The 18,903-nt window shown below is 35.8% G+C and overlaps 1 protein-coding gene across 1 annotated transcript; it reads right to left on the bottom strand.

The window, feature by feature from the left end:
- Positions 1-3,802: 3,802 nt before the first annotated feature.
- LOC140137348 (uncharacterized) lies at positions 3,803-10,482 on the bottom strand. Its single transcript, XM_072158989.1, has 2 exons — positions 9,722-10,482; positions 3,803-3,938 (listed from the first exon to the last, which is right to left on the bottom strand). Exons 1-2 carry the CDS (start codon positions 10,480-10,482, stop codon positions 3,803-3,805), a joined length of 897 nt encoding a protein of 298 aa, XP_072015090.1.
- Between the last annotated feature and the right edge of the window lie 8,421 nt (positions 10,483-18,903).

Below are 18,903 nucleotides of genomic sequence, written 5' to 3'. Positions count from 1 at the left end.
ACGCAAAATACGTAGTTGGCATAGGCTAATAATGTTCAGAACGCACTGTAAAATACATGATATTGCGTATAAAACGTGACCGTATCCCTAAATCACATGAGGAAAATGCAATAATTTTTATATAAGTGAAAAGATAAATAGTTTCTCCGTTTTCATGTAAAATTTGATGAAAATCCAAGCTATGGTTGAGGAGATATGGGCCAAAACACACATTTTAAAATTAGATATTTTGTACCTTAGAGACAATGCTGGCCATAAGTGTTGGGACGGTTTGATAGGGTAATGTAAATAAGCCCCCACTCCCCGATCAATGTTGAATTCGACTTTTTGGTCACACGAGCCTTGTGGCACCCAACATTGATTGGTGGGGAAGGGGAGGGTTGGGTGTTAGGAAAGTGTTTAGGCTTGACACCAAAGAAACCTCCACTTTATCACGTTAATAATAACGGAAATAAGGTCATACTATAGTGTACGTTTTCCATAAGTGTCCCAACACATTTTGGCCATGGTTGTAGGTAGACCAATGGTAGTAAATGCTTAAAGCCAATCTACTGGGAGTAAATGAATGAAACCTGGTATTTATAGTGATGCAGAGTAACAGAATTAATGAAAAGCAGTATTAATAATCAACTATATAATCAGTTGTCAAGAAAGAATGTAAGTTTCATTTTAGCTGCTCAGTCATAGAACATTTAATTACTATTTTCTGAATAAATGTAAAAAACAGCTCTCCTGTGCATGTAGCTTTAGCTACTCCCTGTTCTACAAAAATACAACACTATTTTTTTAAATTAAAAATGTATTATCCTGTTTTGCCAAATGAAACATAGATGAATCTTAATCTTTTATTTAATTCTAACTGGCAATAAATGTTAAATTTCACTATTTGGTCAAATTTATGAATAAAGGGGCAAAAACATGCATTTTAAGGTATTTTTTACATGCTGTGTCAAGTCTAAAGACTTGTACATTTTATGCTTTCTAAATTTTGAAAAAGACATTTTTCATTCTTACACCAATCATTTAATTAAAAAGTAACACAACAAAGTGAAAATTTGAAACTTGCATTCTGAAAATGAAACTTGCATTCTGAAAATTTGAGCAAAATGTCCGTATAGGCTATATTCAAGATTTTGAATGCTTAGACTTGTTCCAATCTTTGATTTGTTGGACTCGATTGTCAGAAAACATGCCTAAATACATGTTTTTGGCTCTTTTTTTAAAGAAATTAATAAAATCATGAACTTTTTCTTTTTATCCCCAGTTAGTAGTAAATGAATGATTGTGATATGTTTCATTTGGCAGAACTTGATATTTTTTGAATCCAAAAAAAATTAGTGCTGTATTTTTCTGGATTGGGGAGTAGTAAAATAATTTGGGCTATAAAGGTATACTGAAATATGATACATTCTTTCACCATATATTTAGGTTGTTAAGCCATGGTGCGACTTATTTAGGGAAAGCATCAACGGAAAATTGTATTTGAGTAACTATGGTTCTAATTTTGTTTAGTATCTTACTATTCAATACTATTACCTTACTACATCTTGTTATTGAAGTAACTTTGGCATCATGTCCGCTATAGTCTACTACTAGTCTTTGTAATATTGGTGATGGATCTATTTCAAAATGTGATTCTTTCACTGTACAATAAACCTGCTATGAATTATGCACAACAATTTACAACCTACAGGGTGTCCCAAAAAAAAAAAAAAAATGTAAAGAAACCTTCAATCGTTAGCTTTAATAAACCAAAACAATTATTTCAATCGGCTCATAACTTTTGAAGATATGTCCTTTTAAAGAAATGTATCCGTTTTTTTTTTTTTTTTCGGAGGAGGTTTGGCTACTTCAAAGATTGGAAAGTGCATATACCATGCATGAATATAAAACATTCCTCGATGATAACTTTATAAAATAACAACTTTATTTAAGGGAATGGGCTTTACCGGTGGGCTTATGGATTATGGATTTTGTTAAGTGTCATTAATTTGGGCGAAATTGATGTGGGGTGGGACTTCTTTTGCTATACTTGCCGATTACTTATGTTTTTCTCGTTTCTTGCTTTTTTTTTATTGACAACATAAGTCATTTCTCTTTTTGGAATAAAAGGTAGCCCTGAAAAGGGCTGTTTAGTTTGTCTTTGGTTCTTTTGAAGTGAGTTTACTGTGCTGCTCTGCCCTCTACCTGGTTGCCTCCGTGACGAATACAGGTTTCAGCCCTAGTTCTCATTGCATTAATTGCATTGCGTACCATCCTTAAGGCCTTGTGCGCCGGATACTTGCAAATGCAGCAGTAATATGGGGTTGCGAAGATGTTTGAAGCTAGCTGGTGATCCTCGCTTATAGTGAATGCTTTCCCAAGACTAATGCTATTATCTATCCATGTCATTAACCGTGTGTTTCATTTAAATCTTTGATGTAGCCAAACCTCATCCGTGGACAGAGTGAAAAACGGGTACATTTCTTAAAGAGGGCATATCTTCAAAAATTGTGAGTCGATTGAAAGAATTGTTTTGGTTTATTAAAGCTAACGATTTAGGGTTTCTTTACATATACCAAAATATATTTGATCAACGTTTAAGAAATAGGAGAAAAAGAGGGCGCAATGTGGGGCCTCTTTTTTTGGGACACCCTGTATGTATATTACAACCATGTATTCCCCTATGAAATAAAGAACTTGAAGTATATTGCTATTTTGTTCTTGATTTAACCGGGTTCCCATGTGGAAACTCTTGTAAAGTTTATTACCCCACTGTTGAATTATATTTGTTATTTTGTCATGATGCTAAAAGAATCATCATTTAAAAATGTTAGTTTTTGTTTTATATATATTTGTAAAATAAAAGGTCTACAACATTGCGCTCTATTAGTCCAGTAAAGTGCATTGTTTCAATCAATAAGGGCTTTTCTATGAAAATGTAATGTGGGTATATGTGTATGTGATTTGGAGCATGAAGAAAAAGTGATTTGTTAATGTCCGCATGTTCCCCTGAGTTATAACCTGAATCTATTTTAAATTTATTTTGCCGTTGAATAAATGCTTCATCTTGGATCTAATATACTTAGTTGTAATTATGTGATATTGAAGATCAACTCTCTGGCATTGTTGTAATATGAAATATTAAACTGTATACAAATCAAATATCTCATATCAGTTTAGGTTTAAACAGCGGGAAAAGTGGACCCAGTTGAAAACATTTTTTGTACATGCAATTTTGCAATAGAATGAAAGATCCTTTGTTTTATTTAAGTGATTCCAACTGGTTTTTCAAAAATGGAGCATGTAAAGCCCAATTACACCATCTTGTAAAATACAATCTTAGCTCAGCATATTTTGTTTTATGAGTGGATTGTTGTAGGAATATAAGTGTTTTTTTGTTTGGGTGTGGGAGCTGTCATAGGGAGTATCAAGAGATGTAGTTTAAATGTACCAACGTCACTGTAAATTAACCCTTAGTTATCCTGTCCATGTACTAAAGCAAATGTGAAGTTCCACAGCTCTGTGTATTTAGCCATTCTTTACATAATACAAAATATCAATTGAAACAATGCTTTCAATATTGTATTCTAAGAAATCTCAGTCAACCGGATGTAACATGTGAGTGTTTGTATGTATGTTGAGCATTTCCAAACTCCAAGAAAAACATGAGTTGAGCCAATCTTATTAACAAGCTCACATAAATCTGTTCTAATGTGGACAACAGTATTCCATTTTATTTAAGTGTTTGGAAATAAACAAAACTGTTCTGAGTGTAAACAGAAAGCACTTAGTGGTATGGCCTAAAACACCAGTAACATTTTCAGTGTGTTGGATCTGTAACCTGCCATCTTATGTTTAAAAGGATTGCTGGGTCCTTGTGGTGTGTTCTTGGTTCGTTGTCCAGTTGACCTCCAAAATACTCATATAAACGAATTTCACTGGAAGAGGCAGAAGGCCTGGGTAGAAGGTGAATAAACATCTCAAAAAAAGTAACTAACCCCTTAAATAATGGCCATTATTCAAAAAGGGCTATTGTATTGCAAATCTGTAAAAAGCGTTGGAAGCAGAATTTATTTCTGCGCATTTTATCAAACTTGTTATACAGGGTGTCCCAGAAAAAATTACCGGGCGAATGAATTTGGATGTAACTCGAGAAATAGACATCGGAATCCAAAAATCTAAACATCAGCGTGTAGCCCATCTTATTCTGCATCACTGGAATCGTTTGACTGATTACGAAGAAATGAGCGATTACATAACGCATGCATCAATTCACTTCATTCCAAGTTTGAAAGAAAGATCATTCAACACAATGCAATGTTCTGTAAAATCCTTTTCGCTCTTTTTGAACAACCTGTTTCTTGCAAAACATTTAATTAGGGTTTGTTCAAAATTGAAAACCTGCACGATATTGAAAAGAAAGCTTGCATATAAGATAATGCTCGGTACTTGTAAATATATTTTTTCATTAATGTTGTTATAAATGTTGCATAAAGAATAATTTCATAAAGAATTCCAGCTGGCTTAAAAAATTCTCACACACATTAATGTTTTTCGAATATTTCTAAGAAATTGTAATGCTAAGTTTAAATCTTTAAAAACTTCAACATTAATGTTGCATGGTATCAAAAATCACACCTTAAAGCTGTGAGCACTTGTTCATTGTTATTCTGGGCTCAAATGTTCTTTGGAAATATACAGCCAAACAAATTTGCACAACATAAAGAATTGCAGCTAGAAAGCTTCCAATTGCAGAAATCAAAATTTTCTCGGACAAATTGTTATTTATCTTCAGTGAAAGCATGAATGACATAACAACGTCCGATTATAAAATAGATATTGTGATGTGGACTAAATTTAATGAGATACACAAACTTTGTGAAGCGGTGAGCGAGTATTAAAAAAGCGCCTGTTGATCAAACTTGGAATGAAATGAATTGATGCACGCATTATGTAATCGATCATTTCTTCGCAGCAACCAATCAACCAAATAAAATAAAATTGTTATATGTGATGCACAACACAATAAACTATGTGCTAAATTTTAAATTATTTGATTCTGATGTCTATTTCTCGACTTACGTTCAATTTTATTCGCTCGGTAATTTTTTCTGGGACACCCTGTATATAATTTTGATTGATGACGTTCAATTATTATTATTTGTTTGTAAAACAAAAAGCTCTGTAAATTACAAAATAGTTGAATAATTATTATGAAAATATTATGTTTATGATTGCTATGCTTTACTAGATTGCTATATAATCATTTTGTTACATTATGAGCTGATAAAATATTTAATTATGATAATAAACTTGTTCCATTTTGAACAACGAAAAAGTGCTTATACCTGTGTGAAGGACTCGTGTTTGTTTATTTGATGGTTTATTTTTCTTGATGTTTTCTTCATTTTGGAATACTTTTTGTAGGTCATTCTTGGTTTGTATATATGTAACGTAAACGTACTTTAAAGATCAACCCTCGTATTACCGAGGTACTTTGTTTTATATTTACACACTTTACCAACACCAACACCCTATTTCGATAGCAATGGGTCTTCCCTTTCTACTAACTAAAACCAAATCACCATGATGTCACTATGACATACTAATGGAAATGTTTCAAAACAGGCCAATATTTATTGGTGAGAAAGTCGAACATAAAGTGTGATTTGCACATTGTGCAATTTGCACTGGACTTTTGCCCAAGCAGAAATGGAAACACTATTGAGATTCAATATCACTTAGAATGTGATCCCAAGGTTAGCACAAGTCATTTGGTGGCTGATTTGAGCATTTTATGTTACCTGAATAGATCTATTGTGGCAGAATTAGGGGTAAACATTGATTGAAAAAGTCAAGCTTCTAGCAACATGACGCCAACATTTACCGTTCTCCTGTTAAATGTGAATTAAAGAGTACTGTGTTTTCACCAAATCATTCGGTTTTCGGATTACACATGGATTATAAATGCTTGATTAGAACACGGATTTCTGAAAAGTCAGCGTACTTGGATTAAAGGAAAAGTACAAATTACAATGTTTAACAAAAGCAATTGTGAACAGAATGTAAGTTGACCGATTCTGGGGTAAAGGTTGATTACAAATTGTAGCTTATAACTAGTTAAAGTGGCATGAAGATAATAAACGTTCCAAAACGTAATTGTTACCAGACTATTTATTTGCGTAATGTAGACTTGCAGTTTCTGTCTTATAGATTAACTTATACACTAACATTAACACTAACTATGAACAGAGACGAGGGGGCACATTATCTTAGTCACGTATAGGATTCACTTTTGGGCACTGGTGCGCTCTCTGTTGGTATGGGAGGTTGGATCAAAAACCATCATTCTGAAGATAGCCTTTGCCCAAGATAGTCGAAACTGTCTGGTCAGTAAAACGTAATTAGTTTTGACAAGATGTATATTATGAATTTCTACAAACCTAATGACCTTCTTCAAGAACAAAAATTTAGTATGAAACGTAAGGAATCCGTGCCCAAATAAATTTTAACACGTTGCTTTATAGATGAGTTGACCTCAACGTGTATCAACAAAGGCAAGGGACTGGTACATCGATATGCTTGAGCGAACTGCATACAACCACTACACTGTTCAATATCCTTATTGTAATGTGACGGGAGTTTTAAAAAAGACGGCGCCCTGAACAAAATATGATGCGCCCGCATACTACCAGACAAGGAACAATGGGACTTGTGATGATGCGTGCGCATACTGCCAGGTAATGACATCAGAAGTCAACTCATCTATACATGTGTTCTTCATGACAAACATTTTGGTATTCATTCCCGTTTCTTTAAGGTGGGGTGGAGTTCAAACATTTGTGATGTATCATGATTGCAAATACCCTACTCTAGAATTATTATGTAAGTTCATAAGAGTTCATAAGGAGCACAATTTTAATGAAATTAGTCAATTTAGTTAACGGCAAATTCATAGATAATGTATTTTTAGAGGGGCCGAGCATAATCAAAGGAATAATATTATGCTGATATGGACTTGCCTTGATGATAATCGTTGGTGACCTTGAGTCAGACAAGATGTAGGAGGACATGGATTTGGGGTTTTGAAGACAGAGGCTATTCAACTCGCATCGCCAAGATAAAGAAACGGAGTTGACATTCTTTTTAGTTTGTTCTGGACTGAATCAAGGTCACACAAGATCATCGATATAGTGGGTCAACCATATCATTATCAGGCTATTGATATTGTTTGAAAGGAGGTTAAAGTTATTTATGGTTCAACGTGATCTTCGCCTGTGTTATTACCCTCGACTCTTCGCTTGAACACATTCCAGAAGGTGTGTAGAATCACAGTAAGTATGTTATGACGACACGTGTTGGATTAGCTGTAAATCTAGGACTATTTCAGGTTCCAATGCTTAAGGGGTGTGGATTTCTGTGTAGGCGTATAACTGAACCCAATTAAGTTAGTAGGTATATTAACTTAATGATGTCCAATAGATGTCCAATGCATATTATGGTCAAGTACATGGTTAGTTTTTGCACTTTTCATTATTTCCTGCCAAGCGAAGTTCGGCGGTGACAAAGCGCTGATCTGAGTGTTACTTTAACAAACACATTTGTATCAATAATTGGGAGAGAATCAGCCCTGTCATAATGCAGCCAAAAATGTAGATATTTTGAATTTTGCTTTAACTTGCATAAGTGTATTCATTCCAAAAATAACTTGCGTATGTTTTGATACACTGGCCTAAATCGCAGGGATGGTATTTTTCTTGTGAAACATGGTGTAAACTCTTGTTTTAGTTGGGAAAGAACCGCACTACTTGTGAGCTTATAATCAGAACCATGACGTGCACTTTTTCCGTACCACAACGTGACTTCATGAGATGTGTGTAGAGACACTTCGTAGAATCCAGTAAAGATTATGTGTTGTGAAAGAGTCTCGGGCATTAAAGGGGATATCGAGTCTCAAGATGGTACGTAATGCGCTGATAAGATAATTCAAGGAAAGGAAGAATACGTAGTGAAGTAGAGAACGTATGTAATGTTGTCAGTGCTACGTTGACACCTGGGGAATAGTTTTGAGTTTTGCTGAAACTTGAGAACCTTGTGATCTGCCAATCATTTTCAGAATTTAGATTACTTCCATTGCGTAACTGACATGTGGTTAGATAATGTGTAACCAACTAAAATGTTGGTAAGAAATAGATGAATGTTTCAGAGAGTGGATGGAAATTGTAAGATTTGATATTACTTACGTGCCGGAAATGCTATTTGAACATTTCAAATATCTCCCAAAAGGACCTGGGTTTTGAAATTCCACAAAATATTTGTAATTGAAAAGTTATGACATAAAACTGCTTGCGCATACAAGTACTCACGTGATGTTGTGGCCATTGCTTGTTTTAGGATTGTGAAATCAATATTTGCTAGAGGATTGTTTATTTTCTGATGGCGAGGGATTTGCTCTGTATTTGACATGGCTTTAATGGTGGAGCATCAACCAACGCTAAAAGCTAGATGCTTCAATACAGCTCATTTGAAGTCACAAGGTGATGCGTGGATTGAGAATAAAGTCATTCAAAAGGGTAAAACACTTAACACAGTTTGCAGGAATCTTGGTTGAGTGGTGGTACAAATAGTTAAAGTACATGGGGTAAGCGTGAAAGATTTCATGTACTATTGGACAACGATTTATCTTGGTTGTTGTATGTTTATTTCACAAGAGTTGTTTAAGTAAGTCAAAAAGATTATATAGGGTTCTCAGCATAGTGATGCATTGTGTTCTCAGCATAGTTCTGGATTGCGTCCTCCATTTTCTTGACCAAATTAATATTGTTTCTATTGTTAATCTTTTCCTTTCTAGAGAAAAGTGACTTTATTTGCAAAGTGATAAAACTATTTAATGTAGAACAATTTAAAACTGATTCACACAAGCAATAGTAAAATTTCACTTACGAGTGGAATTTTCGTGCCTCATCCGAGGTCACTTCTTCAGCACTGAGTTGGCGTAGTACTGGAAGACGTACCGCTACTCGGGACACGTGATCTGGGCAATGAACCCAAACCACTTGACCCGAGTAGCCTCTTATAGGCAGCTGGTAGGGGGCACAGTGACATCGCCCCGATATCTTCATAGTAGAAATCGCCATGGTAGGTTGAATCCACAGCCACCTATGACCATTTTATTCGGACCTTATGAGATGCATATTATTAGCGAAGTGACTTGACTAAGGCTACTGTATAGACGGGGTAATTGATTTCTCGCTCTGTGAGCAAGCTTGTATACGACATTGCGGTCAATGGTTATACTCTCTCCACTTGAGTGAGTGCCGCTATAGCCTGCTGCGCGCTGTAGTCCATATAGGACCAACGCAATATAAAATTGAGAGTTTTGGTCAAATTTTGACTTCAAAGCGCACGGCCAATTTTCAAAGCGCACGCTAACGACTATAATATCTGTTCAACACGTATTTTCAAGTGTATGAGACCACATCTGGTTTCTTGAGAAAATTCATTTACGGGAGATATTCATCATTTTGTAACCCAGTATCCGAAGATTTTCGTCTGATATCAAAATCGTGCATAGCAATTCACGTGTATGGATCCCGTGTATTCATTTTAATGTCTCTGCTGCACCAAATAATTATTAGCCAGGCGATGTCGGTGTGGGGGGTGGCGTCCCTGATCTTTATTGAGGTCCGGTTCGGAGGCTGCGATGTACACCGCTTCCTTAACCCCTCCCTGAAACCACCTGGAATCGCTGTCCAACACCTTGACCTCACCAGGGTCAAAGGAGTGTCTAGCAGATTTCATATGTCCTCCAACCGGCGAGGGCTCTCTTTTGTGTTCGGAAACCCTTTTTCCGAGAGCTTTTTCAGTCTCACCTATAAATTGTGATGGACAGTCTTTACATTGGATTTGATAGATGGACCCCGAACGGTCCAGTGTCTTTACTTTGTCCTTGGGCGACACCACCATGCTCCTGATGGTGTTCGAGGGTTTGACATGAACAGTAACACCCGCACTCCTGATTTTCCTGTTTATCGCTTCCGTCACGTCTTGTACGTAGGGTAACGAGACGTGACCTTTGGAGGGGGTGTCACTCCTGCGAGGTTTGGGGTCCCGTTTCCTACTACTCGGCGCAGTCCAGGTCCATTTGGTGTATTCGCATATGGACAGTGACTTCTTGACATGATCTAATTCTTTTTCAAGAAGAGTGCTGTCAGATGACAAAGTTTTTGCGCGGTGAGTCAGAGTTGTAATCACTCCTAGCTTGTGTTCCAATGGCTGGTGACTGGAGAAATTTAAGTACTGGTCGGTGTGGGTACTTTTGCAGTAGACACTGAAGACCAGCTTACCGTCAGGAGCACGAGTGATGAGGGTGTCAAGCATCGCGAGTACATTGTTGCACCCATTGTTGCTTTCAAGTTCAACCGTGAATTTGATGGATGGGTGCACAGAGTTCAGGTGTTGAGTGAACGTATCTACCTCAGCTTTGTCCATAATCACCATAATGTCATCGACATAGCGCCCCCAGTATTTGGGGGGATTAGCACACGATTGAAGAGCCTTCTCTTCAAAGTTCTACATGAAGACATTCGCAATGATCGGGTTTACGGGGGAGCCCATCCCCGCACCCTCGCGTTGGACATAAAACTTGTCGTTGTAAACGAAGTAGGTGGTCAGAAGGTCAGTAACTTGCTGCGGGCTAAGATCAGTTCTGGACTCTAAGGTGGAGTCCGCTGTTAACAAGTCCTTTACAATCACCAAACTTTCATCCACCGGAACGCACGTGAAGAGGGCTGTGACATCAAAGGACACAAGGCATTCATCGGGACCGAGAGTGAATTTAGACATCTTGTTGACTAAGTCCTCACTGTTCTGCAGATGTCTTTCAGAATTACCAACAAGGGGGGACAGGATGTTGGCCACAAATTTAGCTGTGTCATACGTAATGGAACCGCGACTCGCCACTATCGGCCTAAGTGGGCACGAAGGTTTATGGACCTTAGGAGGGCCATAGAACTTGGGTACAACAGCCGTGGTGGGGTACAGCTGTCTGTACAACTTAAAGTCAATCCACTCCTCGTCTTTGAGGACTTTGAGTTGATCCACCAAGAGATTTTTTATACTTGGCAGTGGGGTCTTTCTTAACACCCCCTACCAGCCGCCTACAAGAGGCTACTCGGGTCAAGTGGTTTGGGTTCATTGCCCAGATCACGTATCCCGAGTAGCGGTACGTCTTCCAGTACTACGCCAACTCAGTGCTGAAGAAAATTCCACTCGTAAGTGAAATTTTACTATTGCTTGTGTGAATCAGTTTTAAATTGTTCTACATTATGTCTACGCCACAGCAGTCAAAATTACATTCCCGTGATAAAACTATTGTTTCTTACTGGCACTCCTAAAAGCGATGTGCTAGAATAATATTGCGTGCCAACTACCTTACGTCTTCTGATATAATGTTTCCTATATTAGGTTGGGAATCACTTCCAAATCGTGCAATGTATTTCAAATCACTGTTAATGTTTAAATGTCTTAACGATATATCACCACAGTACCTTATCAACAGGTTTTCTTATGTACATGAAAAACATAATGTGAACACCAGACAAGTTGCGTCCAATTTATTGGCTCTACCGCCTTGCACAAATGGTTATGACACTGGGTACTTTAAATCATCTTTTTCATACAGTGGGGTTGAGGTTTGGAATAAACTGAGTAATGATGTAAGAAGTTCTATAAATGTGCAGATTTTCAAGCAAAGATTCAAGTCTTAAAAAAATTGAGCATGTACTTGTTAATGATGTATTTCTATTCTACTTTGAAAATTGTATATATTTCTGTATTTTAATTTTGTAACTAATAGTTGTATATTTTATATAAATTGCATGTTGAAAATTGTTGCCTTTTAATGTTATGTAAATGTATTGCAGGGCCCCATGTAAGACCAGCTATCGGCTGAATTGGGCTACCCTGGATAAATATGAATAAAATAAATAAATAATAAATATGTGATTATGTTAATATTTTTTTTATTCCATGTTAAAAATCCAAGGACATTCTCAACTTTAGTGACGGGTTTGTGCATGTAATTAGGCTCTTTTTCAAGTCCAATAACCCCCTTTTTTTCTAGGTTCGGCTACCCAATGACCCTATCTATTCTTAAAATTTATCATCAATGATCAAAGTGCCAGAAATAATATAAAAAAACTTTCAAATTCTCTTATTTGAGCAAATTTGTATCGTAAAGTTGGTAAATGTGAAAAAAAAAAAAAAATAGAATTTTGCTCCTTGATTCCTTTTCAAATTTTCTACAAAATGACCCCATTTGTTAAATGACAACCTTTTAAAAATATTATAATTAATGACGCATTTTTCATTTTGTTATTTCCAATCACCCACCCTTTAAAACAAAGCAGTACAATTGTGCGGCTTCAGTAATCCTTTTATTTTGATCAAATTGTTTCCCTTGAAAGTTGCCTTCACCCTCCCCTCTGGAAGAACCATGGCTACTCTACCGCTGTGTTATTAGGCACGGTGTTGAAAGCCATGTTTTATATGTTGACATAGAATGCTTTTCCATTACCATTTCGTTTGGCCTTCAAACAACTTCTTGTATTTAAAGACATTTTGTATCCAAGTAGTGATAGTTGTAAATATTTTAAAGGAAGAAAGCAAACAAAATTGAAGCAAAAAGACATACATAAAGATTGTCATACCGGGACTACCAGAAAAATAAGTAATTGACCATTGATCATTGCAATCCAAGAACAAGCAATCTCTTGTATCACATATGGTAGCATCATGTGTCTTCCTATTTGTTTCATACCTCAAGATCGGCTACAACACAACAATCACAAGTCCAGTGTACTTAAGTGAACCAAAGTAATGCCCAAGCGATTTTATTGTTAGTGCCATTTTCTTACTCAATGTCTTGGGAAAGATGAAGTCACTTGAATTAAATTCTTGCACTTCAATGTTTTATAAAATGTTGATATAACAACATGCAATGTTTACTTAAACAGTACAGTCTACTCATAATGCCCCTGACAGAAGTATCCAAGTGTGGGAGTATAGTTCATAAGAAACATAAAAGCCTAAGAGCTGTATATTAAAATAATGCAATATAAATAGTATAGTGCCAATTGGTTTGGGAGCAAAATATCCTGTTGAATTTCAATGTTTGGTGTCAGTTACGGAGAGCCACTTGATATTCTACAGTTAAATGCGGTATTGTTGAACAGCCACTATGGTACTATAGGTCTAGAGTGGTGGTTCAAAGAAGAGCAATAAGTTATCTTGTAAGCTGTTTTTTAACCTTTGAATCCAAGCTGGATGCCGGATATTATATTCACCAAAGGGACTAGGTAGACCAATTGTATCAAATGCCAAAGGCCAATTCGCTGGGAGTAAATGAATGAAAGCTGGTATTTATAGTATTGCGGAGTAACAGAATTAATGAAAACAGAATTAATAATCAACTATATCACCCACAATTTTGAAAAATGAAATATACAATAAACCTGCTACGAATTATGTGCAACAATTTGATACCAAGTACTGTTATACCATCAATATGTATTACAACCATGTATGTCACAGGAAATTGTGTGTATTCCCCTATGAAATAAAGAACCTGAAGTATATTGCTATTTTGTTCTATATTGGATCAGGATTCCTTGTGGAAACTCTTGCCAGTTTTATTGCCACACTGTTGAATTATATATATTATTTTGATCATGATACTAAAAGAATCATCATATGAAATTATATATATGTCTTTTGTTGCAGATCCACAGCAGCAAAACATTCTTCTCTCTTAGTCGCGTAAAGTGCATTGTTTCAATCAATAAGGGCTTTTCTAGGAAAATGTGAAGTGGGCATGTGATTTATGTGGAGCATGAAGAAAAAGTGATTTTTTAATTATCCACGTGTTCCCTAGAAGTATAACCTGAATCTATTTTAAATTTATTTTGCCTTTGGATAAATGCTACATCTTGGATCTAATCACAGATCCTAATCAAATCATAGGTCTGTGATCAAATATACATACTGTTGTAATTATGTGATATTGTGAAGTAATTCTCCGGCATTCTGGTAATATGAAATATTAAAATGAAGGGAAAAGATTAAACCCACTTACAAAATTAATTAATATGGGTATTTAAATGCAGTGTTGCAACAGAATGAAATATAACATGTTTTATTCAAACGATTTCAATTGGTTTTCTGCATTCCTAGTCCAATGTAACTTTTAGATCATACTATTATCATAAGTCATCAAGCTTGAGGTTGTTGCACCTTCCAACACAGCAGATAACGGCACTTAACAAATGTGAATTAAAACAAAACAAAACAAAACAAAGCATAACATAACAGATCAAAGTGAATTTCAAATGTCATCTAGTGCTGTTAATTTCTACTATCTAAATTTCTTTAACAAATTAATGACATGACTAGGAAGCATGGTAACTAAGTTAGATGCTAATAGTCCCACATGGAAGGCACTGAGTGGTTACAACAACAACACGGGGACTTATAGCTAAGAAGCGCACATCCTAGACATTCCACAATTCTGACCCACGCACCCACTCAACTCCTTGAGTTTCGTACGGTTACAACGAAGGCTCAACGAGACTATTTAGCAGTAAGTTCCTTGTCCAAGGGAATTTCAAACTCAATTTTTTACACGAGAGCGTACTAACCACCGCCGGGATTCGAACCCGCAACCTGTCGCAACCATAGTCGAACGTCTTATCGATTGAGCTAACTTGACTGCTCAATTTTGCTTTGAATCAATGGAAAACCGAATGAGGGAAACGCTTTAAAACAAGTTGCGTGCAATATAATACCGTTCACCGTTGTATTTAATATATGCATTTTCACCTTCGCTGTAGTTGCTGCTGGTAAAGTACCGCAGTGAGTGCGTATTCTAATATTCCAGTATATATTGATGAATACTTCTATTGACGTCCAGACAGCCATGGATAGGAGGTTAAAGTTATTTATGGTTCAACGTGAACTTCGCCTGTGTTATTACCCTCGACTCTTCGCTTGAACACATTCCAGAAGGTGTGTAGAATCACAGTAAGTATGTTATGACGACACGTGTTGGATTAGCTGTAAATCTAGGACTATTTCAGGCTCCAATGCTTAAGGGGTGTGGATTTCTGTGTAGGCGTATTGTATAACTGAACCCAATGAAGTTAGTAGGTATATTAACTTAATGATGTCCAATAGATGTCCAATGCATACTATAGTCAAGTACATGGTCAGTTTTTGCACTTTTCATTATTTCCTGCCAAGTGAAGTTCGGCTGTGACAAAGCGCTGATCTGAGTGTTACTTTAACAAACACCTTTGTATCAATAATTGGGCGAGAATCAGCCCTGTCATAATGCAGCCAAAAATGTAGATATTTTGAATTTGGCTTTAACTTGAATAAGTGTATTCATTCCAAAAATAACTTGCGTATGTTTTGATACACTGGCCTAAATCGCAGGGATGGTATTTTTCTTGTGAAACATGGTGTAAACTCTTGTTTTAGTTGGGAAAGAACCGCACTACTTGTGAGCTTATAATCAGAACCATGACGTGCACTTTTCCGTACCACAACGTGATATCATGAGATGTGTGTAGAGACACTTCGTAGAATCCAGTAAAGATTATGTGTGTGAAAGAGTCTCAGGCATTAAAGGGGATATCGAGTCTCAAGATGGTATGTAATGCGCTGATAAGATAATTCAAGGAAAGGAAGAATACGTAGTGAAGTAGAGAACGTATGTAATGTTGTCAGTGCTACGTTGACACCTGGGGAATAGTTTTGAGTTTTGCTGAAACTTGAGAACCTTGTGATCTGCCAATCATTTTTCAGAATTTAGATTACTTCCGTTGCGTAACTGACATGTGGTTAGATAATGTGTAACCAACTAAAATGTTGGTAAGAAATAGATGCAAGTTTTAGAGAGTGGATGGAAATTGTAAGATTTGATATTACTTATGTGCCGGAAATGCTATGTGAACATTTCAAATATCACCCAAAAGGACCTGGGTTTTCAAATTCCACAAAATATTTGTAATTGAAAAGTTATGACATAAAACTGCTTGCGCGTACAAGTACTCAAGTGATGTTATGACCATTGCTTGTTTTAGGATTGTGAAATCAATATTTGCTAGAGGATTGTGTTTATTTTCTGATGGCGAGGGATTTGCACTGTATTTGACATGGCTTTAATGGTGGAGCATCAACCAACGCTTAAAGCTAGATGCTTCAATACAGCTCATTTGAAGTCACAAGGTGATGCGCGGAATCAGAATAAAGTCATTCAAAAGGGTAAAACACTTAACACAGTTTGCAGGAATCTTGGCTGAGTGGTGGTACAAATAGTTAAAGTACATGGGGTAAGCGTGAAAGATTTCATGTACTATTGGGTGACTATTGGACAACGATTTCATTGGTTGTTGTATGTTTATTTCACAAGAGTTGTTTAAGTAAGTCAAAAGGTTATATAGGGTTCCCAGCATAGTTATGTATTGCGTTCTCAGCATAGTTCTGGATTGCGTCCTCCATTCTCTTGACCAAATTAATATTGTTATCTTTTCCTTTCTAGTGAAAGTGATAAAACTATTGTTTCTATCTGGCACTCCTAAATGTGGTTATGTTAATACTTTTTTTTATTCCATGTTAAAAATCCGGGGACATTCTCAACTTTAGTGATGGGTTTGTGCCTGTAATTAGGCTCTTTTTTCAAGTCCAATAACCCCCTTTTTTTTAGGTTCGGCTACCCAATGACCCTATTTATTCTTAAATTTTATCATCAATGATCAAAGTGCCAGAAATAATATGAAGAAACTTTCAAATTCTCTTATTTGAGCAAATTTGTATCGTAAAGTTGGTAAATGTGAAACAAAAAAATAGAATTTTGCTCCTTGATTCCTTTTCAAATTTTCTACAAAATGACCCCATTTGTTAAAATTGTATAAAAAATGACCACCTTCTAAAAATATTATAATTAATGACGCATTTTTCATTTTGTTATTTCCAATCACCCCCCCCCTTTACAACAAAGCAGTACAATTGTGCGCGGCTTCAGTAATCCTTTTATGGCTCATTGTTGAATAAAAATCTCAAATTCAGGTCAAAAAGCTAAATGTAATGAAAGAAATCATCTAGGCGTCAGGATGCAACAGCTATCACCTTTGTTCTAGACTTTATATTTTTACTATTTTGCATTGGAACATTGTGTGCGCACACACACACACACAGATGTCCAGTTTGACTTTCATAGTTGTAGTATGTTCCCTTTTCAATGTCTTACATGTGCATCTTGAACACTAATCATTGGAATAAAGTTATCTAAACTTGTTGTAGCAGTATGTTTTTATCAGCGTTTTTTAAATATACTGCGCCAATAAAGTATCCTTACACTTGAAAAAATAATCATAATTACAAAACTAAACAATATTGGGGTAAGTTTGTTTTTTCATTAGATGCACTATCTAATCCTGCACATTATGACACCACATTGAATCCAATGTGACCTCAAGAAGTAAAGTTACAAGCAATTGAATAGACGAAGGTCCAGTTTTAAAAGTGACAAACTGGCCTATACAAGGCGCAAAAAAGATTCCAACAAGCCGCAACAAAGAGACAACACAGTTTCTTCAATGAAGCGTTATTTAAAGCAGTTTTTATTTAAGTTTTTACTTCTCTGTACTTTTCATAACTTTCATTTTATTTTTCAGTTCTTTTGTTTCAGTTTTCTTTTGTTCCTTTTGTTTTAAATTAAAGCCAAATGCATAAATCAGCCATTCACCACTCTCAAACCCTTTTCCCTGTTTTTATATTAACCCTTCACATCATAACAGAAGACGTTTTATGTTAACATTTTATATAAAACATTGTTATAAAACTTTTGTAGATAATAGTTATTTAAAACATTTTCGCAATCATACCTCGAGTTTTTTTTATCATCAGATAGAAAGACTTCTGCTCATCTTCTTTGGTGAGACAACAGGGCTGGGGTATCTTTCCATATCAACGTTTAAAAATCTGTCATATCAATTTCCTTAAAATGTTGTTTTGATACAATTTATGAGGGGAAAAGTTTGATTTTACAATATTTCGATATTATTTTTTAACTTTGTAACTTTATTATGATTAACATAACTGTATTTCAAAGCGTCAAACTATATCATTATTTTGTCCCAACAAAAATAATCCAGGGAATAAAATATTCATTCATATGTTTATTTATTTTATTCAACCTGGGCCATTTCTACTGGTGCACATGCATTCTATTAATTTGTCTATAATACCTTATACAAGCATCAGCAAGCACTATTTGTCACAAGATTTGAAAAGTAAATAGCCTATGTACACACTGAACACAATGCACATACAAGCTGTATTTAAGTACATGCTGAAGCTGTCAGTATAAAATGATATATATGGCCTTCACGATGCTATTAATTTAGCCCAAAGATTAGGAAAACTAGCAAAACTGGTGAACTGGTACTGTTCAAATAAAAACATCTGCAAATCTTGCTGCAATTTCCAAATAGTATTTCTATTACTTAAATAATTATTTTTGTTATTTCTTTTCTAATCAAACACATTACTGCCTATGACGACTTTATCGTATTACTTACATATCAAAATCAAGTAATAATTACAAAAGTCGCCGTAAACTATCACCTCTGTGGGTGTTTGGGATATAACCGGCACGAATATTTTCTCAACACTGCGGCATGTGAAAAAGTAGGTCAATAGTCAGAGAATATAGGGCGGGTGCGGCACGCCGCACCCGCCCAAAAAGTGTTACGAGTCGTGCTGGACTCAAGGCCAAAATCACCTTTGACTCGAACTCACACGAATGCACAATACAAATGCACTGTTTGATTAAGCTAACAAAATCTAAGTCTTTAATTG

Source organism: Amphiura filiformis, chromosome 17, assembly GCF_039555335.1.
Source record: "Amphiura filiformis chromosome 17, Afil_fr2py, whole genome shotgun sequence".
NCBI classification, from domain to species: domain Eukaryota; kingdom Metazoa; phylum Echinodermata; class Ophiuroidea; order Amphilepidida; family Amphiuridae; genus Amphiura; species Amphiura filiformis.
The sequence above is the reverse complement of the archived record's forward strand: the minus strand, read 5'-3'. Positions and strand labels throughout refer to the sequence as shown.